The 23265-nt window shown below is 43.2% G+C and overlaps 1 protein-coding gene across 1 annotated transcript in view; it reads left to right on the plus strand.

The window, feature by feature from the left end:
* Nucleotides 1-23265, plus strand: part of arhgef10la (Rho guanine nucleotide exchange factor (GEF) 10-like a) — a 179067-nt gene that overhangs the window by 19831 nt on the left and 135971 nt on the right. Inside the window, exons 4-12 of the mRNA XM_056273390.1 lie at nucleotides 1874-2034; nucleotides 5141-5230; nucleotides 5502-5629; nucleotides 7017-7112; nucleotides 7919-8027; nucleotides 9827-9930; nucleotides 11709-11786; nucleotides 13652-13831; nucleotides 15154-15270. Of these exons, the coding sequence (XP_056129365.1) occupies nucleotides 1874-2034; nucleotides 5141-5230; nucleotides 5502-5629; nucleotides 7017-7112; nucleotides 7919-8027; nucleotides 9827-9930; nucleotides 11709-11786; nucleotides 13652-13831; nucleotides 15154-15270 (1063 nt within the window). The remainder of the gene's footprint in view (nucleotides 1-1873; nucleotides 2035-5140; nucleotides 5231-5501; nucleotides 5630-7016; nucleotides 7113-7918; nucleotides 8028-9826; nucleotides 9931-11708; nucleotides 11787-13651; nucleotides 13832-15153; nucleotides 15271-23265) is intronic.

The following is a 23265-nucleotide window of genomic DNA, read 5'->3' on the forward strand; positions in this document are numbered from 1 at the left end:
AGGAAAAGGCCAAGATCTATATGCTGCTCTGAGCACTTACACATGATTTGAATGTGCAAAACCGAGTAAACAATCAGCACCATTATTGTACTGGGCATAATCCTTGTCCATACAAACAATTATAATGACATGGGGTAGGTTTATCCCGAGAAAGATGTCAGCAAGTGTGTTTCGATTTCTTAAAGTTTGAAATCCCTCATTGTTTAGACTGAGATGAACAACACCATCTGTATTTGCCTCTTGTGGTAAAGGCTACCTGTTTGGCACTAAATAAATGGAAAGAATATTTTTCTCAATATTCTATGACCCTGGCCTTGTCCCAGTTTATCAATGCCTCTTTGTTTGTCCATCCATCCATTCCATTATCTGAACCGCTTATCTTGCTCTCAGGGATGCTGGAGCCAATCCTGGCAGTCACTGGGCGGCACGCGGGGAGACACCCTGGTCAGGCCGCCAGACCATTACAGGGCCAACACACACACACCTAGGGACAATTTAGTATGGCTGATTCAGCTTACCTACATGTCTTTGGACTTTGGAAGGAAGAGCATCGAAAGGAAACCCACACAAACACGGGGAGAACATGCAAACTCCACACAGAGGACAACCCCCAAGGTTGGACTACCCCGGGGCTCGAACCCAGGACCTTCTTGCTGTGAGGCGACCACACTAACCACTGTGCCACCGTGCCACCCCTTAGTTTGTTTTTTGTTTTTTGAGTTTAAAAAAAGTGGGTCTCAGTCCACCACATCCATCCTGTCAAACTGAGAAGTCAGATGCTGTTCTGTCAGTGCTAGCTCACATCTTTGCTGCTCAGCAGTGCAAGGAGAATTACCGTGCCGCAGGGTTGTTGAATACAGAGACAGCCAACTTCCAAAGCCCCTCCAAAGCAAAATATATCTCAAGACTGCCTCAAAATCACCACATGAAGGCTATCACACACATTGTGCTGCTTGTCAGTGAGAAGTTTTGATTAGCTGTTGTTGTCGTTGTTGTTGCTGTCATTGCTGAGGTGCTAAGGAGGGACATAGATTACATATAAGTGGAAAACGCTCCCCCACACCAGATTCTGCCATATAATCAGTCATGTGGCAGAGGACTATCCCTCACAGGCTGCATCCAACACGAGCCATGTGAGTGCTGTGCCAATAACACTTTCTCCTGTGATGTCAGAGGGGGATAGATGGTTAGTTTGGGGCCATGCTTACACTTATAAAGCCACAGGTTATTTTAGTAATACCCTTTAGGCATAACAAATAATGTTCTGCCAGTGCTGGGGGGGCAAATCAGGTCACACACAGGTAACAGACAGTAGGTGTAATATTATTTTTTTTTACATAAATTCACACAAAATCTTCTGAATAAGCAAACAAGAGGAGCCAAGTCATTACTATGACTGCACAACAGTGACGAAAAAATCCGATTAAGAGCTTATCACTGTTTTTGTAGAACAATCAAAATTCCAGTGTCAGGGATTTGAATAGTTATTCAAACTGAATATTGCTCTGATCAACGATAGCTAAACTGTATTTCATGATCCATGGGGCCCATGAAACAGAGTGTAAGTCCAATTTTACAAATCGGGTGACACATTTGACTTGGTGTGATGCGCAAATTATACACAAGATAAAATTGAAATTAAGCCGTTTTCCTACACAACCCAAAAAGTGGACTTTGTAAAAGGAAAAAAAGTCTCATCTGACAATATGACAATATGAACTCTTGTGAGATTGTGCATTTGCTTACTTGGATGGCAAAACTAGGGAGAGCGAGTCACTTAACCTCCCCGTCCTCCCACTGAAATAAACTTGTAATGAGGCATACACCACGCTCACTTTTAGTTTAACTTTGCTATTGCTTGGGTACTTTCCAGGGCCTCCGTAGTGACTGAACCCGGTACTTCAGCTCCTTCTGCAGGAGAGGACCTTCGGGGGCCTCCTGGGGAACTCTCTGCCATGGAGAAGAGAGTTGATTTGGGAGACCATGGAAAAGACACGGTCAAGGAGAACTCCAGCCTGGGGGACCTCACTGAAGGTACTGAGCAAAGTAATACTGACGGGAAAGCAATACACCCCATACTTTAGATCAAGGGTTCAATTTACACCCAAACCGATTAAACCTCAACTTGCCTTGGGATTCCAGGTCGATTACGTTTAGGTATTATTGCCCACATCATACGGCGATCCGGGAGAAAACTATCTAGCTTGGTCCTCTGGGTTATGAAGCCAGAGTTGAAGAACTGCAGGTCACACTGTTCTTACAATACTTAAATTCTCTATCTAAGTTTTGTATCTGTACGAGAGTTACACACTGTATTCGGTAACCCGGTTGTAGTTAGCGAAAATACCATAGCAAAAAAAAGTGAAATAGTGAAAATAACAGGCCTATTGTGTATCGATTGTGTTTATCACTTTGGAGTTTTTATTGGTTTTTTATAGGGAAAAAAGAAACACACTCTCACACTCTCTCACACTCTCTCACACACACACACACACACACACACACACACACACGCACAGATAAACAGTATAACAACACATCCCCAGTCCACTTGGGCATGCATACAAAACAAATTTTTCAGCCATGATTTGATTTCCACATGGACATGACATGAATCCAATTAATTCAGGATGAGATCAATAGAGGACTATTTCCATGAAGGAAAATTGCTTTTGGATTTTAACTCAGTCAGCAATGCCATTGCTTTTTGAAGGTGGTTCAGGATAACACTTGCCAAGGAGCTCTGCAGTGCCGCATGGGATGTTTTTTTGTGTCTTGCTCTTATACTTTCTTTGGTTCACATTAGAGGGCCATGTTATTTTCAAGCTTACTGAATTGAATGAATGCAATTTAACCGAATGACATCAAGCCTTCATAATACTAACTATAGTAGTTGTGTTTTCTGAGGTGAAGCTGGATTTTTTTTCTTTCTGGAAAGTTCTTTATTTTGAGGTTATTTTCATCATATGTCTCTGTGTTCACATTCATCTGACTGTAGACTGGTGTTTTAATGGTATTTTACAGAAAGTAAGCAACAGCAAGATAAATAAATAGTTAAAAGAGTAGTTGCTCATTCATTCCCAGTCAATGAAAGTCTTTCCACTGGACTAAGAATAGATGAGTAATTGTGATGAAGTATTTCCTGTTAGTAACAAGTGACCACAGCCTTTCTTATCCCCACTGTGGACATGGAACATTCTGATTTGATTTTCTGTTATTGACTGCACAATTAACTAATGAAAAAAGAAGAAAGAAAATCAAATCTGCAAATGTCCTTATGCATGCTAAACCGCGGGGGCAAGAGTACATCTGTTGCTATCTTACAATGCTGTGATTGCATCCATTATCCGAACCGCTTATCCTGCTCTCAGGGTCACGGGGATGCTGGAGCCTATCCCAGCAGTAATTGGGCGGCAGGTGGGGAGAAAACCTGGACAGGCGGCCAGGCCATCACAGGGCTGACACAGACACACACACACACACATTCATACCTAGGGACAAATTAGTACGGCCAATTCACCTGATATACATGTCTTTGGACTGTGGGAGGAAACCAGAGCTCCCAGAGGAAACCCACACACACATGGGAAGAACATGCAAACTCCACACAGCGAATGACCCGGGACAGCCCCCCAAGGTTGGACTACCTCGGGGGTCGAACCCAGGACCTTCTTGCTATGAAGCGACCCTGCGCCACCGTGCCGCTGTGGTTGCAAACATTCCCAAATCCTCTGTGAATAGTACACACGGCCATTGAAACTCTAGTTAATGGCCACACCCATATTTGCACATGAAACAGATTGTTGGTTTCAGTCGTTATGGCACTGTATTGTTTATAAGAGTGGGGATACCTGCAGTCAGTGTAGACTGAAGAGGTCACTTAGATGAACGATGAAACGTTTCTCTCAATATACATTTGTGTCCAGATGAACTGACTCAACTTTCTTTGACAAATCTGCAAATATTTTTCAACTAATGATTTTATTTTCCCAGCACAGCTCCAACAGCTGGAATCTGTCTAGGATGGCAGCGAGTTGTCGTCACTGCTCTGGGCAGGCGCATGACCTAACAACGAGCTTTTTCAAACATTACTGTATTCCTGTGTAAAAAAAAAAAGTTGGATACAAGTAAGAAAACACAGTGAGGAACTCCTGGTTCACTGTGTTTGAAATAACAAGGCTTCTTACCTAGAGGCCCTGTTACTTCGCAGATATGCTGATAGTATGGCTGACATCGCAAATCCAGTTGCTTCTTTTCTACTCTGAATGCTTTTTTAACGCACAGTGTTGAAAGAGCCAAGTGTGTATGGGAAAGAGAGCAAGGGAGTGGAGGGAAGACGGAGGAAAAAAACAAAAAAACTATTTGTGTTGCTAATCCTCTTTTGTAGAAGAAGAGTTGCTCTTTGTAAATATCCTAGATTGTGTCCAAGGTTATTTAGAAGTTTAGACTGAACACCGATGACTAATCCTTGACAGAATACACATCTACCATCAGATTAATTGAAAACAGTGATTGTTGCTGTTCAAGGCTTAGAAGAATGTGTTGCAGACAAATCACAGTTTAAGACCTAATCGATACAGCTCACTGAGCTAAATTAGGCTGAAACACTCTCAAAGCAGTTAATGACAAATCCTGCCGAGCGCCGAGATAGAATGGGTCAATACCTCAAACAGGGTGGATACAATTATGTTGCCTCACGTGCACCAACCATTATAGCAGCACACACAGGAGACCCAATCTGCCTGAAGTGTCAGAGTGAGGACGACTTACAAATGCAGTAGATGCAATAGATATGGAAATGTCCAAAGGCTTGGTGAATTCCAAGCCAGAGGGATCCAGCGCTTTAATCTATTATACTTTGCCTGTAGGTGTCAGGCTGTGTAGGTTTTTGTGTGTACTTTGTGCTTTGTGCTTTGTGTGTGTGTGTGTGTGTGTGTGTGTGTGTGTGTGTGTGTGTGTGTGTGTGTGTGTGTGTGTGTGTGTGTGTGGGGTGGGAGATGATGTTGTGGGGTGAAAAGAAAAAATATTATGATCTAACTGCACGAGCAACCGGAGCAAAGATAGGAAATATGTGATGGACCCCACTCTCTATGAAAAGGAATGTTCACGTGTTGCACTGAAAGTTGCTTCTTTCCTGCAGCAGGTGTGGCTGAAGTAGAGGCACACACAGAGAGTCCCGAGGTGATCTATGATAATGTGCCCAATGAGGAGCTCCTCTCTCCTGATGAAGGTCAGTGCGTGTCTGTGTGTGTGTGTGTGTGTGTGTGTGCATGCATGGTTTTGTATGTGAATGTGTATGTTTGTTTGTGCGCTGAAGGTTTTTCATAAATATTTTAATCATTAATGCCTCCAGAGATCTAAACACTGTGCATGTGTGTCTATGTGTGTGCACATGCGTGTGTGTCTTTTATTGAAGGGTTTTGGTAAACATTTTTATCCTTTGGAAATAGATCTCACTGCTGTTATTTGTGTGTGTATGTGTGTGTCCGTTGTGTTGTTAGGAGATATCTATGAAGATGTTCAGAGAGATGGAGCTCCTCTGCCAGCGGACAACGGATGGAGTTCCAGTGAGTTTGAGAGCTACGACGACCAGTCTGATAATGAGAGCAAACTGCCGACACGGAGCAAGGTAATGTTCGTGTGCATGTTTGTGTACTTTATATGTGCGTATGGGCGCTGGCGCGATGCTCTGTGTCAACTTCAAATGCCATCACAACTTATTTGTGAGGCACAGAGATGGTGGAGCCTATCGGCATGTTTTGTTGGTGTGAAGTCGGCGCGGGTGTTTTTCTTGCGCTCGCAAAATAATTCAAGGGGAATTTTTCATTCCTCCTACTCCTCGCCTTCTACCGCAGTTGTCTTTATTAATATATAGAACAGGAAGAAAACTATAAAGAACATGAAAAATACATAAAGGCTGTCTAGGCTGTACGCTTTCATTGTGGGATGAGAGTAAACAAGAAGCGTGTCTGTTTGAAAGGACTCAGATGTAGGGGCCTCTTCTCTGCCAAGGATGCTGTTCGTCACTGTGCTGTAGCAAAGCTTCACCTTGCTGGCCCTCCACATGATGGCACTGTGTTCACGCTCATATTAGGCCAAAACCTCAACAGTCCTCAACTGCCAGGCTTGGAACATTGCACGTACAACGACGAGAATTTGAAATGATAATAGCAAAGAAAAAAAAGTATTGTGCTGAGTTGAATGATTATTAATGCATAGATTTACAACACCTACCCTTACATATTTTTACATATATTGTAACTATTTGGTTATGGATATCACTCCATCATAGTCTCAGAATATCCCAAGTTAAATCCGTGTTTCTGGGATGGAAGGGTGGGCCTTTGAAAAAAAGAAAAGAAAAAAGAAGCTTGTTTTGTATCAGGACAGAAAATGAGCAACTGCTGAGGTAATTATAGGAGGGTAATGTATGAAAATCCCCTCAGCTGTCATGTGCATCTAGTGTACGTACATCAATGCATGTCTTGTCCCTTGCCACTGCACAAAAGCAGAATTCAGCCCGACTTGGTGAGCAATTAATGAGGAAACTATAATTAGAAAACCAACACACAAAACATAGCCTTCATGAAAAAACACACCTTCATTTTTCTTTTAATTAATTAAGGTTGTTTAATTAGTTGCTCACCAAGTGTAACTGAATTTTTTCATTTTGTTGAGTTCACTACATTGTTCAAACACCTGGTAAGAACCGCAACGCTGCAACCGATTCTATTTCCTTTACATCTGCCCTACGCTTTCTGTACTCTACCTTCCTATAAATGGGTGGCCATTAGTCTCAGCCAGCATAACCCCTTTTGACCAAAGCGGTGCTCCAGGGCTCCACACTCTGCTTGTGATTAATCCCCCATGTTGCCTCGCTTATTTTGCCTTGATCACTTTTCCTCAATTACCCCTATTCCCTCTCCTCTACTTTTCCTCTTTCCTATCTTTCCTCTCCTCTTGCGGCTTAATGTGACCTGCTCTCACCTCCATTGACCCCCACCACATACCCGTAGCTTTCCCCAGAAGTGCATCGGCTGAGGGAGCGGTGTGTCAGGACCAAACGTGAATTGGCCATGAAGCTGGCTGGCAGGCACAACTATGACATCAAGGTATCTCACTGGCAGCGAAAGAATGCAGTTTTATCACACTGTCGTGACACAACGCTCAAACCATAGTAATACTAGATGCCCTACAATGGCAGTGGTGTTCAACAATAATCAAAATGTGCCCCTGTGGTACACTTGGCTGATTCAAACGGGATTAACTGACTCTCTGTGTCATCCTTCACCTCCTAATACTACTGAGCTTTCCTTTGGACTGTGGCTTCCCTCCGAGACTCACTCTCTCTCTCTCTCTCTCTCTCTCTCTCTCTCTCTCTCTCTCTCTCTCTCTCTCTCTCTCCTTCGTTCAATATGAAAACGCATTTATGGGACACATGAATTATTAAATACTATTCTGCTTATTTACTTCCAAAAACACGAGTTAAGCTGCCCCCAATTAATGACCTAGTTTCCTGAACTGGCATCATTTAAAAATACTAGCTCCATGGGTGTATTCTGGGTCTATGGAGTCTGGTTGCAGGCCCTCTGCGATGCTCCGGGTGGGGTTTGTGGTCAGCTGAATTCTTCAATGTTGAGCGATGCAGCACCGCCAATGTGAGTCGACTGAGTCCTACACTCAGTCTGTTACCATAATCCCTCTATGATTTGCTCATAGACTCTCTGATTAGAGGCTTGTCAGCAACCCATGGGGAAGCGCAGCTGGTGTGATTCACAACTTGATGAGCCCATTTAGCACCACTTCTCTCTAGCTCTGCTTCTCTGTTGGAGGACCACTGTAGGTTCTCAAACGTTCTTGCCACCACTCTCTCCTCATGGATTAACAGCCCTTGTGTCTCCCTGCTGCTATCAACCAGGTTCAGCAACTCATGAAGGCAGCAAAGAGCGGAACGAAGGATGGACTCGAGAAGACCAAAATAGCCGTCATGCGAAGAGTTTCATTTCTCCACAAAAAAGACCAATCGGGTAATGAGAAAAAGTTTGAAAACTTTTTCTATTTCAATTTAAGCCAACCGGCTTTGAAAGTTAAGACTCTGTTTACTTGTAAGTAGTGGATGTGAAGTCTGAGTTCCTTAGTAATTTCACATATAATCCTTTGAATCAGGCAGCAGCTTGTATCTGATGCAAGCAAAGGTAAAGGCAAATAGAGTGTAAGTGTTTCCCATTGGGGTTTTTTTCAAGCTGCATATCACCTCATGAAACTAGCTCGTACCTCAGTCATTCACAAGCTGCTGTGTAGTCTCATGTTTAGCTGTACCAACTGCATAGATTTGGAGGGGTGCTACCTCTCCTACAATGTGACGGAGAGCATCTAAAATGTATACTGTTGTAAGATGTCAAAGATTTTTTTTAATGCAATTAACAATATAATCCTCACTGGTAAGAAAAGTGGCAAAATGTATGTTTTTTTTTCTGCACCCCATCGACGTTGTCTCCTAGAATCTCTCCCGTATTCTCCATCACTTGGTATTGCCCATGCAGTTTCATTCAAGGTACCATTTCACATAAATGCCATCGACAGTGACATATATGTAAGATACTCAATTACCTTGATTTGTTTGCTCAAACAAATCAATCTTTTGATAAAGTTTTTAGTGTTTCTAATGTGCCAGCTTGGTTTTTGGCTTGTTGGTTATCTTAAAAGCATAATTCAGATGAGCTAACTTTAGCTCTATTGAACCAGTGCAAAAGCATCTATTTTACATTGTCAATGTTAAACGTGCCCGTGATGGCCTGGCGGCCTGTCCAGGATGTCTCCCCACCTGCCGCCCAATGACTGCTGGGATAGGCTCCAGCATCCCTGTGACCCCGATTGGGATAAGCTGCTTGGATAATGGATGGATGTTAAGTGTTCAGTCAGGATATTAAGTAAATGGTAATATTAGCTACTCAATTGAAAATCTACAGTCAATATTAGACCTACTTAAAATCACAAACTGTATCTTTCTGTTCACATCCATGACAGTACCCTTGATTTTTCTCCAATCCTGATTTGTAAAATCAAAACAAAATATTCTAAATTACAACACAGTGGGCGCTCTAAAACAAAACAGTCCCAAATAAGTAGAGCTAGAAGCTCAGAGGAAATTGCAGACATCATGGTCATGCCAAGCTTTTGTTGTGTGAGAAATAAATGGCTAAGAGGAGCTCATGTGTGGTGATAGAAAAAGCACCCAAGGAGTCCTAGGCTGACAATGGAGCGAGATTAGCTCCCGTTAATGGAGTGTTGAGCAGCTCCATATACCAAAGATATCAGACCTGCGCCTCAAACAAATCTCAAAACCATCACAAAGAGGTAAAGAGGTCACCATTGCTATTTTTAGGTGTTGATCAGGGGGAAATCTGCACGGCATTAGACTTCTCTTCCACAGACCCTCTGTTATCATTCCAAAGTCATTTAATTGGAGCAGTGCTGGCTTCTGGTATCTATGTCTTTACGGTTGTGGGTGAAGAGGGGATTTTTTTCTCTCTTTTTAATGTTATTGTACTAAAGCAGAAAAGCAGGGTGTTGGAATGTATTTTTGCAGACACGTCTGTGTGCCTCCTGTACGGAGATACAGTATTGTTTTGAAAGTTCTTTCACTTTTTTCCTAGCCTCTCTCGCTCACTCCCTCTCCTGTTCTCTCTTTTCTATAGCACACAGAAGTCGCTTCATATTTCAGAGATAATAAACGTGAAGTGTCGCAGTGTATCTCCAGCTGCTGTGTGATCTGAATGCTGTCCCCCCCCCTCTCTCTGTCCCTCTGAATCTCTGCATTCTGCAGAAGATCAAGAGGATGATGCAGGGTACCTGGATGTAGCGGTGTCAGAGGTCAAGCATCCTCCTCCACAGCTGAGTCCCATGCCAGAAGGTCTCACCAGCCAGCAGGTGCGTCTTTCTGGAAATAATCAGTTTTTCCATGCATTTTTCTCCCTCTAAATAAATCTAATACCTAAATGAATCCATGTTAGCGGATACATAATAGCCTTGAGTTTTCTCGCATGATACGATTTTTTTTTCATATGTCGTCATACCGGTGTCGTATGAAATAAGTAAACATGTATGAAATCTGGAACGGGTCGCATTGTGTTGAGTTACTAGTGTAACGCGCATGGATAAGTAGATACGTTGGCCGCTGGCTGACAGGTCGGACCCTTTAGTCGACTGGTTAACGTTGTCGCAGAGACACGGGTTCGCGTCCCGGCTGTGATGGTTTCCCGAATTTGCTACACTAATGTAAAAATATCACGTTCGGAGCCACCATACTGTTAGTTGCTAATTCACAGGTATTGGTAGGCATTTTACTTGATAATAATAATAACACTAAAAAAACAAAACAAAAAACTAACTGATTTGTGGACTTAGTGACGTAGGCATTGTAGCGTTGTAAAAACTAACCTAGCTATCCGCCTAAGGGGCTGCGCCATGATTGTTTAGTACGTTCGCGGCGCTGCTAACGCATTTCGCATGCTTATTCACAAACGAACTCAAAAGAGTTGGTATCATGTGTTGTTCAGGGGTCAAATATTCATTTCAGAGGTGTTATGTTTAACCCGTAGGCTCATAACATGATTCATGTATCGACATGAAAATGGGTCACGTGACGCACCTGTTCCAGATTTCGTGCTGTGACGTGTTTCCTACGACACCGGCGCTGGGCTCTTCCGTTTCCGCTCGCCGCTACCGAGGGATTCCTGGTTAAGTTCAATTTCCTTCACTTAGTATCTTGCTTAAATTCGGCGGGTTGTCTCGTCTGATCCGAGGTCGTAGTTGAGTTTCAGTTATAGCGTGGTTTCCCGGCTGCCGATTCGAAATGGCGTCGAGCCGCGGAGACACCGAAGCCCGCCCTGCTCCCGAGAACCAAGGAAATAGCGACTGAGCAACTGCCATTTTAATACTTAGATACCTTGGCTTGAAGGATAACGTTATGCGAATTAATATTAGGCTTGTTTCTTACTTGTGCAATAGAACGTTTGAGAAATAGCTCTGAATTTTTAAATACTTTGAGTATTTTAGATCAGTTTATAGCGTTTGTACTATTTGAAATATTTTGTTTTGAAATTGTTTACATTCTGCAGCTGTTTCATGCTTTCTGGTTCCAAGCAAAATCTAGTCTTCAAAGCCTTCCCTAATACATGATGACATTAAAATGTTTCGTATGTACTCCTGACATTAGAATAAGGAATACACCACTATAAACCTATATAAAGGCTCAGTCACGAAAAAAAAATACTGTGATATACCGTGAAACCGCCAGAAAATAAAAAAAATAATACTGTGATACACATTTTTGGTCATACCGTCCAGCTACCTTGAGTCAAGACTCAAAGTTATCATGTGCATATTCATTTAGATGTGTATTTTTTGTGTATGTTTGCAAATTTGTACACTTATTTTTATCATGTTAGGGAAAAAAAATCGAATTTTCATTGAAGAAAAAAAAAGCAGCAGCTTTCTGTGTCGCAAGAAACCCGGTGATTGAGCGCTGAAACAGGGGCTTGTTAAAACAGTAACTCCTTCCTGGGTCTTTTTCTTCCTGTGACAAACACATGATTATAGTCCCATCCATCAAGCTGTACTGTGCTTAACTGATACCTTACTGCGCACCGCAGCCCCATCATGTCCTCTTAGTACAAGATTTCCTGACTGGTCTGCTGTCTACCCAGGTTGTCAGACGCCATATCCTGGGCTCCATCATTCAGAGTGAGCGCAGCTACCTGGAGTCTCTCAGGAGGATCCTGCAGGTGAGCTGCTCGGTCCTCCTAGTCCTCTTCTGCCACATGCAATATCTTCACCGTTTAGCCATTTAGGATTGCACCACAAAGAGAAGCAGTGATATCAATCAAATTACAGTGGAAGTCACGGTGTAAATAATCTGTAAAACAGCCATCCTCATTTCGGTGGTATCGTGCTGATTCTAAGAGGGGGAGACTGTCAGGCTTTCGCTGGATAGGATGGACTCCTCTCTTCAATCTTTCTCTTTAGTGGAGGGAAAAAAGAGATTCTCATTATCTCCACTGAAAAAGAGAAGTGCACCTGCGGAAATGGAATCAGCAGCGATCAATGGCAGTGCTATGCATTGTGAAATCTCACTGTCAAGACGCAATGTGCTACTGTACCTTTGATGTTGAACGACATCAATGTGTTTGATACCTTGGGATATTTAGCTCTTTTGAAATCTTTATTATTATTCGGAGTGTCAAGCCAAGCAGTAAATGCAGTGTCCTCTAGACGGAGAGAACACAAAAAGATGAAAGGCCTTAAGCATAATTAGATATTGAGAGTTGTTGCTTCAGAAGAACAGACTGTACAATTCTTCACATTGTTCCTCCTGCCCAAATTCCTTCTGTCAATTATTAATTTGCTGTGATGATTTAGTGTGCAACTGGGCTGGGCTTGTAGAGCAACAATGTTCTCTATCATCCATTGTTATTAAGAGCGATTAGTCTTACATTAGTTTCTTTTAATGTGGTTTTCACTTGGCACATTCAATTCGCACACATTATCGATACCTGAAGATATTCACCTTAAAAAGTAACCATACACATGTATGTTGCCATGACTTATTGCTGTAGACAATACATATATATGTATGCGTATTAAAAAAAAAGCATATTATACACACACACACACACACACACATATATATATATATATATATACCCCCCTTTTTTTTCCCCCTCCCCAATTGTACTTGGCCAATCACCCCGCTCTGAGCCGTCCCGGTCGCTGCTCCACCCCCTCTGCCGATCTGGGCAAGGCTGCAGACTACCACATATCTCCTCCGATACATGTGAAGTTGCCAGCCAGCCGTTTCTTTTTACCTGACAGTGGGAAGTTTCGTCAGGGGGACGTAGCGCATGGGAGGATCACGTTCCCCCTCCCCCCTGAACAGACGCCCTGACCGACCAGAGGATGCGCTAATGCAGCGACCAGGACACACACCCACATCCGGCTTCCCACCTGCAGAAACGGCCAATTGTGTCTGTAAGGACACCCGACCAAGCCGGAGATGCAAATATTTTTTTAAGTTTATTGGTGGTCTGGTCAAAGAAACCCCTTTTTTGCTTGAAGTTATTTTTGCATCATTAACTTGGCTGGGAGTAGCCTTTGGTTTTTATCACTTTGACTGCATGATTGCATCTCATCTTTAGTTTTGAACATGCTTGCTTGTGGCAAACGTTTTATGGGTTGAATCATTTGCAGTCAATTAGTGCACTTTTCTTCAATGTATTTGCACTGAATCCTTCCCTTGCGATGTTGATGCTTTTTGTTTTTTTCTTGGGCTCTATTTTCTTGCAGCCTTGCATAAAACTAATGAGGAACTGAAGGATGGTGGGCTACCCATTTAACTCCAGCACACTCATAACCACATCTGCACCGAACCAAACGTACACAACTAATAACACTAAAATTAGTTTGACAGAAATGGCATATCGTATATGCTTAGGCTTGAACACAGCCTCAAGGACTCAAATCTAATTCAGGAACTTTGCTGGATACCCTTTTACTCAATCCTGTCTTTCTCCACTGTTCTACCCAATAAAAAGAAAACAAAAGCTCATAACAAAATTCTTAAAGAAAAATAAATCTCTCTCAATCTCACCAGGAATACCACAGACCCTTGATGGAAGCGGATCCACGGATACTTAGTCCACGAAAGATCCGACCCATATTCTACCGGCTGAGAGAGATCACACAGTGCCACTCCATGTTTCAGATTGCACTGGCGTGTCGTGTGGCTGAGTGGGACAGCAGTGAGAAAATTGGAGACTTATTCGTTGCCTCGGTTAGTGTGTGTGCACATGTGGATGCTTACCTTCATCTGTATTTGTTTGTTTGAGATGAAATTACAAATATAAATAATTGGACTTATTTGCTGCAACCTCAGTGTGTGTGTGTGTGTGTGTGTGTGTGTGTGTGTGTGTGTGTGTTTATGCACATTTTGTTTGTGACTGCAAATGTTTGCTTGCATTCCCCACATGTGCATCTGTGTGTGTCTGTATAAGATGCAATCATGGACTTGTTTGTTATGTAAAGGAACCCATTTTTTCCCTTTGATTTTTTTTAAATCTAATATTAAAATGCCATCTCAACCACCAGAGTTATAATGAGTCACAGGTTTTTAGACTAAGCAAACAGGAGTAGTTTACCCCAAACATGGAATCAATTATAGCTATGATAAATATCTCCATTCCATCCGATACTCTCAGGGGACATGCGTTTATGGATTTTGGCACCACAATAATAGCGTTATGAATAAGTATTCCTTTTGAGCCTCTGCATTGTGTGCATCCATGAGGCTTGCTCATTATGGACCTATTAGACAGGCTGTTTCAACCTCCTTGCTTACTGGCCATTATAGGGTTGTTTCATTGATATCCTCAGACCCTCCACCAAATGAGTCCACACCGAGAGAGAATTGTGCTGGAACTGTGCTCCCTTTATCGATTTTTACCTTTTCCTGTGTATTTATCACCTTGCTGGGCCTGCAGTGACGTTTGGTAATGGGTTCTTCTGCGGCACACACAGGGGGCCCTGTAGCAGCTGTAGAAGGGGAGGGTTAATTTCTATTTGTGATTTGCTAATTTCCTCTTGCTTCTGTCTCCCACTGTCAGCAGCCTAGAGTTAAGGTTTAATTGAATGTGGAAGAATGAATAGACCTCCCCACCATCAAAACACACACACACACACACACACACACACACACACACACACACACACACACACACACACACACACACACACACACACACACACACACACACACACACCCAGCCATCGTGACCTCCAGTTCTCTTTGTCCAGTAGCTTGTGAAGGGCGCTGTAGTCCCTTCCATGGTAAACAGATCAACTTTTTAAGTACTTTACCTAAATGGCCCATTTTCAAGCCTGTCCAAACATTGAAATTACCTGTGGCCTTTTCCTGTAAACAGGATTCTTGCATTTGCCACTCTCTAAGTCTGAATGAACACTCAAAATGTCTAAAAAAAAAAGTACATGGGTTTGTTTGTAGATACTTTTCAGGTAAATAATCAAATGTGACTCTCCTCTTGTATGGCCATTCTAACCTCAGACATTTCCTTAAAACTATTCTTTGTGTTTCCCCAGTTTTCCAAGTCTATGGTGCTTGATGTTTACAGCGATTATGTGAACAACTTCACCAATGCCATGGCTCTCATCAAAAAGGCATGCATGTCCAAACCAGCTTTTCTGGAATTCTTGAAGGTGAGCGGGATGATGTGTGTGCAACGTAGTATTCAGTTATTGTTTCTCCATTTATGTGTTCCCCCACATATACATTTTCGAAGCACTGTTTTGTTTCTTTATTCCGCTGAGTCCGTTTTAATTACCATACATTTGTACCATCTCTTCCAAGCCACAATGATGCTAGAGGGAACTACAACCGACAACAAAACTAACAACAAAACAGGTTGCAAAGAAAAATATGCAGAGGTTAACGTTGGAGACATTATAAAAGACTGATACAAATACAAGATAGCTTTTCAGATTGTGTTTACTGAAAATGTTTTGGCCAGATAAGTTTCTTAAGAGTGGAGACTGTCCTGTATGTTAATGAGGTTCAATCTACTTGTGAAGTACAAGAGCTGTCTATACACAAAAGCAATTGCTGAGCACTTGGTTATGATATTGCCACAACAACACCATACAATATCATCATTCCCTGGACAAAAATGCATAGTTCACCTGGTACGCCATTACTGTGCAGCCCACAATAGATTGCCTTGCATTACACAAAATGGATAGATCAATTGGGAATACAATTTTCCTGGGATTTTGTAAACAGTATATGTTTTTAGATTTGTTGCGTTTCAGTTTTTATACAGTTATTTTGGCATACTGCATACTAACTAGAAACACATTAAGTTTATAAAAGAAAACAAAATGCCTGAGCCACTTAATGTTCCAATTTTAGATATTCCTATAATCTTTACAGTAAAGGGAAATTTCATGGATGGTTTGGTTATGTGCAGTCATTACTGATGAGTAATGTAGTTGATCGAAGCAATAAGTCCTCTCTGTGTACTATGTTCTCTGTACTCTGTGTACAGAGAAATCGGTGTTGTCCTGCTCACAGATTCTTTCTCACAGAGACTACATGTACCAGAATGCACTGCACATAAGCCTCTGTATCATCCATAAAATCCTCCGCGCTAGCTTTTGTGTGCGTAATTACTGTGTTTTGTTGTGTTTTTACGATAGATGAATGTTTTATGTGTGAGTGCGTTGTGGAGAAAGGGCGTGACGCAAGTAAAGGAGATTGTGTTGAATCTAACTACTGTGTGGACCTCCAGTTATTTTGTCAGCTCACTCAATATAACATTGACGACGAGAGATGGCTGAGTTTAATCTGATGCCACCGGCAGCATTCCTGGCTGTGCCCAGCAACCCTCCAGTCTTGTGGACTGCCTGGTTGGATAATTTGAGACCTATCTGGATGCTATGAACTTTTACGACATTGCCGATAAGTGAAGACGGCAATACTTTGGCCAGGAAGGACAGAGGATATGTAAAACAATTTCAGGAACCGTTTCCCCAGCTGCCTCCTACACAAACCTGGGGCCTCATGTATCAATTGTTACTATGACAAATTTGTGCGTACACACACATGGGATTTTTTAGCCCTAAAGTTTGTCTCAGAGACCACTGTAGAACCTGGGTAACCCCTGAATTTAAACAGATTGGCTAACACTGATATCTTTGCAGGCCTGGGTGATTGCAAGAGGTAGACAATAGATGTTAGGAGGAAGTAATTACAAATAACCCTCATGCTTTGCTCTGCCTGTCAAACAATCTTGAGGGCTAAAAAATTCCATGGGTGTGTACGCACAAATTTGCCCATAATAACGATTGATACATGAGGCTCCTCTGGTCTGGCTGCTCCACAGCCATTTCACGGGTAACCAGTGGGTCCTGCAATGCTGATAATACCTGAGGAAAAGGGTCCAGCTGCCTGGTGTCAGTCATGCTAACCTGAGGAAGCTAGCAGGCCATTGCAGTTATGGTGAGCTGCATGATGAAATGGCCAGAGACCAGCTAATTTGTGGGACATTGTGTGACAAGACAAGGGAGAAACTGCTTTTGGAATCAGATGATTTGTCACTTGAGACACTGTTAAAATACCTCTCCATGCAGCAGCCGTCCCCTGCCCTCACATGCAGGAGCTCCAACTAGCACAGAACATGTGCGAATCATGTCCTCCCCTGCACGTAGCATGGATTTGGACAGTGACATTCTTGTGCAGCAGACACACAGACAAACTAACAGGCAGTGTTGTAGCAATATTGGGGCTAGCTCTTACAATGCTAGGGTGCCGAACTGCCTACCTCAGGAACAGAGATGCAAGAACTGTAACAAATTTAACAATTTTGCCAAAATGTGCTGCTCAGCCCCTGCAAGTAACCCTGTTCAGCCCAAGCCTCCAGAAAACCCACCTGATCGTATTGTGATTCGGCATGTTTCCAACAACCATGTTACATTCGGATCCTGCACTGTGCAGCTATGGGAAGTAGGTTTGCCTCTGCTACTGGATACTGGGGCTGCAGTTTCAGTGCTCAACCTTAATACGTATAATATGTTTTTTGCCCATATACAGATTATACCACCCTCCACTGACCTGTGTAGTTATGGCAGCTCAAGATCGCAGTAGTAGGCACTGTCTAGCTCCCTGTGTATTACAGCACCACTCACCTGCCATCCTTTACATTCCACATCTCCTAGAGGGATGCTAACACTCTAGGCTTCGACCTATTCACTAGGTTGCGCTTCTCCCTGTGCATCGACAATGGGGCAGCTATACTTCAGGTCACCACCACATGGCAGCAGAAATGGCCTACAATCTTTGATGGACTGGGCTATCTAAAGAACTTTGACACACAAGCCCCTGGTGAAGGATGATGGGAGCCCTGTCATTCTATGGCAGAGTCCTCTGGTGTATCATGAGAGCATCACAAAGAAGATTCAGTCACTGTTAGATGATGCCATCATTGAGTCGGTTGATGCCTCTCCCTGGATTTCCAACCTAGTCACTGTATGGATCTCTGCGCCGTCAACAAGGCTATAATCCCAGATAAATACCCCTTGCCCACAGCTGAGAAGCTTACCACCCTATTCCATGGTTCCACAGTTTTCACGAAAATCGAACTATTGCAAGTATATTTGCAGGTGCCCTTCCACTCTGACAGCAGGGACCTTATGCCATTTGTCATGCATGCTGGTATGTTCAGGTACACATGCACATGCCTTTTGATCTAAGCTTTGCCTCCCGTTGCTTCCAAAAGGTCATGTCCACTGTCCTTGCCGCAATCCCTGTAGTGGAAGTGTATTGGGATGTCTCGAACCAACACATTCATGATGAGCATCACCACAGCATGTTCAGCACTCTGCTACACCATATCCTTACCTGGAACAGTGACACGTGCACCTTTTCAGCACCACATGTCAAGTTTATGGGGTTCTGTGTCTCAGTTAGGGGCATTTCTCCACTCGTCAAACATTGAGGCCATCCACCGCATCCTGGAGCCAGCGTCAGCCTCCCAGGTGGCCTCATCCCTGGGTATGATGACCTATTACCTCTGTTTTCTGCCGGGGAATTCCCAGGCCACAGTGCCCTCTGCCAGCTCTTCCGGAAGGACATGCCATGGATCTGGATAGTAGCATGTTCGGAGGCAGTCTGCAGACTAAAGAACCAACTCACCACTGCACCTGAGCTGGCTCATTTTGTCCCACTATGCCCTACTATGGTCACCTGCGATGCCTCTGTTGGAACAGTGGGGGCCATACTCTCTCAGGAGCAGCACAGCTTCAAGACCCGTTGCCTTCACCTCTAGGGCCCTGACTTCCACAGCGTAACACTACTCAGTGGGTGAACACGAGGCACTGTCTTGCGTCTGGCAATGTGAACTGTGGAATTGTTATCTGTATGGAAGTCAGTTCATGCTCTGGACTGACCACCAGGCACTCACCATGCTGCTGTCAGCCTCAGGTTCTGGCCACAAGCCCTTGTGGCTACACAGGTGGGCCGACTGGCTCAGACAGTATAACTATATGTGCGGTTCTCTAAGGGGAGGGATAACATGATAGCAGACCTCCTCTCTTACTCTATTGGTGCCTTACTCTAACTGTTTCACCAGAGGACAATGAAACGGTGTTCATACATATGTTATACATGCCCCTCCAGTCAGTCATCATGTTGGATGAGCTCAAAAAGGCATCGGAACAGGATCCTATACTAGCAAACCTCTGCATGTACATACATGCTGGATGGCCATGACAAATGCCTGCCAGGCTGGCAACTTATGCTAGAATCAACGACGAGCTCTCCTGCAGGGGAGGTGTCTGTGTCTCTCGGGGGCTTTTCACTGTGGTCCTTAGTGGCTTGCTTGAACATGTTTTATCCATGGCGCATCAGGGTCATTTGGGTATAGTGAAGCTCAAACAGAGATGCAGAGACTTGGTGTGGTGACCAGGCATAGACTGTGACATTGAAGTGCTGGTCAGGGATTGCACTAAATGCCTCCTCAGTGGCAATACTGGACCACCAGCCATACCATCCTTACAACCTTTTGCATGGCCAGCCCATGTCTGAGACCATGTCCAGTTAGACATCTGTGGTGAAGTACATGGGCAAGGGGTCCTTCATCATCAGCGGGTTCTGGTGGTAATGTACGACCTCCATTCAAAGTGGCCATAGGTTGTTCCTGTGGGAACAGTCAACACTGGGAGATGGAGCTCCCACTGGATAGGCTCATGGAACATGGATGTGGCAGTACACAGAGCATGGTGGACCCAAGCAAAATAGGCCATGGCTAGGCGTTGGGGTAGATGAAGCAATGCTTTGACAATGCACGTAGGGCAAGGAAGCCTCACATTCAGGTTTCGGACTGGGTGTGAACCTGTTGGCCCCAGCAAGTCAACAAAATGAGCACATTCTGGTCTCAGCCCCTGCAAGTCACACACAAACTGGGGACTGCCACATTCAGACTGAGTGACAGTTCACTTTGGTATGCCAGCCATCTCGGGAAAGTGCCTGCACCTCCTGCGGTATATACACCAGAGTCTCCTCTACATTCCACTACAGCAACCGGCTGGTCTAAGCTATTGCCAATACAGCCCGCACCTGACCTTTCACCTGAACCTCAGGAGCCAGAACCTGAACCAGAACTTGTTGTCAGGGCTCAAGGTCGGTCTACACGGGTACGGACTTGCCCTGCCCACCTTAAGGACTTTGAAACCTATTTCTATACCTAGGTCTGTTCCTCTCAGGTGTGTTAGCAAGCTTCCGGTTGAGTTATGATAACTGAGCACTGTTCACATCTTTACATTACAGATTTATATAGGAGGAGGAAATGTTGTGTACGTCAGTACTGTGGTTTTTTGTGCTTATATGACAGTTAACTGCTTTATATTTGAGTGCATTATGGAGAAAGGGAGTGACGCAATTAAAGGAGATTGTGTTGCATGTAACTACTGTGTGGACCTCCATTTATTTTGTCGGCTCCCTAAATGTAACACTGGCATTGCGGGACATCATTTCCACCATCAGAAACGAGGGTTAGCCGAGGGAATGAGGATGTGTTTTTTGAAGAGCATGTTTAAAGTTGATTAGAGCAGTGGTCACCAAACTTTTCCAAACCAAGATTACTTTCTCATGTCCAAATATAGACCAAGATCTACCATTCAGAAATATAAGAAATAAAAGCCCACAGATATTTAAATGCTGAATAATGCCTCTTTTCTTTTTATATTTTACAACCGGTCAATTTTAACAATTTTAATTCTGACTTGTATGCTTTGACAAGGCACAGAACATAAGTACTTAACCACAGAGGTGAAGTACACACACCTTCTCTCAAAATCAGCCTAAAAGACAGAAATTAAAATATGAATGACTTCAATACATTAAATGCAGTTTATTTTAATTGGGTAAAGACAGCAACATAAATCTTCCCATTGAACCATATGCCACATGACAACAAAAGGGAAATAAACAAGCAGTTAGGTACTATACATAGTATTTCCCTCCAAACTATTCAAAACCTCCCCGAAGTCATTGTGATGGCTGTGACTGCCCACTATCAGTTAGTGTTCTGTAGTTGGGCATGCCAGGCCAAACAATTCAAAAGCCTGGCCAAGATAGACACCACCGATCCAGCTGTTCTGCACTATCCAGTCCAGCCTCCCTGAGTGCTAAATGGACTGTTGGGCAGGCCCACCCACAGAAATGGCTGGGCCCCTGAAAAGGTCCAGGGAATGCCCCACCCCCAAAAATCTGCTTTACTCATATCAACGCATGTGTATGCTCTCTCTTTCTCCTACTAAACACATACATGTAAACTGAGAGAGACTTTTTCAGTAATGGGGGCTACATAGACATAGGCATGTACACACACACACACAAACACACACACACACACATGCACACACACACACACTATAACAGAACTCTTTGACACACTTGTTAAAGGGTTTTTTTTTTTTTTTAGGTAGTTGTTACTTATCAGATGTGAGGGTCTGAGGACAAGATGTGTTGCTGCAAAGCCCACTGAGGCATATTTGTAATTTGTGATAGTGGACAATACAAATAAAATTGACTGGACTTGAAAAATTGACTTGACTTAAACACACCAAAGTCAGCAATGATCTGCTACACTTACACCACACATACACTTACACCACACATTTCTTAGTAGAGAATGCAATTTATGGCTTCATCTTTGCCTCTTATGCAGCCATCGTCCTTGTCGTACTGGATGCGAAGTCCTTTATAATGTCTTTAAAGTCCTTCTGTTTAACCAGTTCACACTCAATGACCAGTATTGCCAGGTTATTGAGCCTCTCCTGGTTCATTGTGGAGTGCAAGTAATTCTTTATTTTCAGTTTAGTGAAGGATCTCTCTCCTCCTGCCACAGTTACTGGTAAAATGCAAGATATCCTCGGTGCAATGCAAATGTCACCATTAATGCTCTCAAGCTTCATTACAGTTTACAATTTCATTTAGCAGATGCTCTTATCCAAAACGATGTACACCTGAGAGGTAGTTGGCTTGTATAAAATTAGGAGTCTAAGCCACGGACTGCTACTGGAGACTCGGCCAACTGGGGCTTGGTGGCCGATCTCTGGCGGGAAGGCCGACGTTTATACCTACTGAGCTATCCAGCTGCATCATGTCAAAAATCCTGTTGAGCAACTTCATGGGTTTTGATGATCCTGAGAAGGTAGCACTATATATCCTTTTCAGATGGATCATTTGTTTTTCCAACTCTTCAGATAGATCCTTGGAATATTTTGTCATCAAATCCTACAAAATTACTTAAACTCCTCCTCACTCAACTGCTGGAACTAGAGTATTGCCTGGAGATCATTGCATATATCCCTGACTGACTGAAATCTGGAAGTCAGCTGTGCAATGATACTGTTCACTGCAACATAATACACAGAATTCCTAAATGTTACATCAGGAGTCTCCTATGCATCTGATCTCTCTTTAGTGCACTGACACTTTCTATGCTAATTGCATGGGCTATATTTTGAGCTTCAGCAAGCATTGAATCCCACTTATTTCTCAAAGAAACTATTTCCTGCATTAGAGCTTCAATGTTTGCTGCTTCCTGATCAAAATATAGACTGCCACTCTGCAGGAGCAAATTCCTATCCTCAATATGTTCCAGTGTTTTTACACAGCAGTGCACATGACAACTGCTGTGAATGATGGGAAATATTCTCTCCATCCTTGCGCATCTGATAAGGCCTCTTTGCATAATTTGCAGGATGATATGATGCAATCGAGTGCTTCAATTACACTGGGGCGGTGGCGAGCAATAAGTCTTACCGCTTCAATATGGGTACTCCATTGTGTATCACTCAGGTGGTGGAGGGAACATCCCGTTTTCCCCTTAAACACAGACCACTGGTCTGGACTGACGCTTAACAGTATGTAAAAGCGATTTACACATCCAAAATAAGTTGACATTTCCTTACATGACTGGACAGCATCTACACCTATCAGATTCAGTGTATGCGATGCGCCGAAGGAAAACTTGGTCAAAGGATTTACTTGGATAATTTGAGCTTGCACACTTGTAAATTTTCCTGACATGTTACGTCCATTATCATACCCCTGTCCATGGCAGACAGTGATGTAAATGTCATGCCCTTGGAGAGATTTCTTTATCATGCTGGCAATTTCCTTTCCTGTCTTTT

This window comes from Lampris incognitus, chromosome 2 (assembly GCF_029633865.1).
Source record: "Lampris incognitus isolate fLamInc1 chromosome 2, fLamInc1.hap2, whole genome shotgun sequence".
NCBI classification, from domain to species: Eukaryota; Metazoa; Chordata; class Actinopteri; order Lampriformes; family Lampridae; genus Lampris; species Lampris incognitus.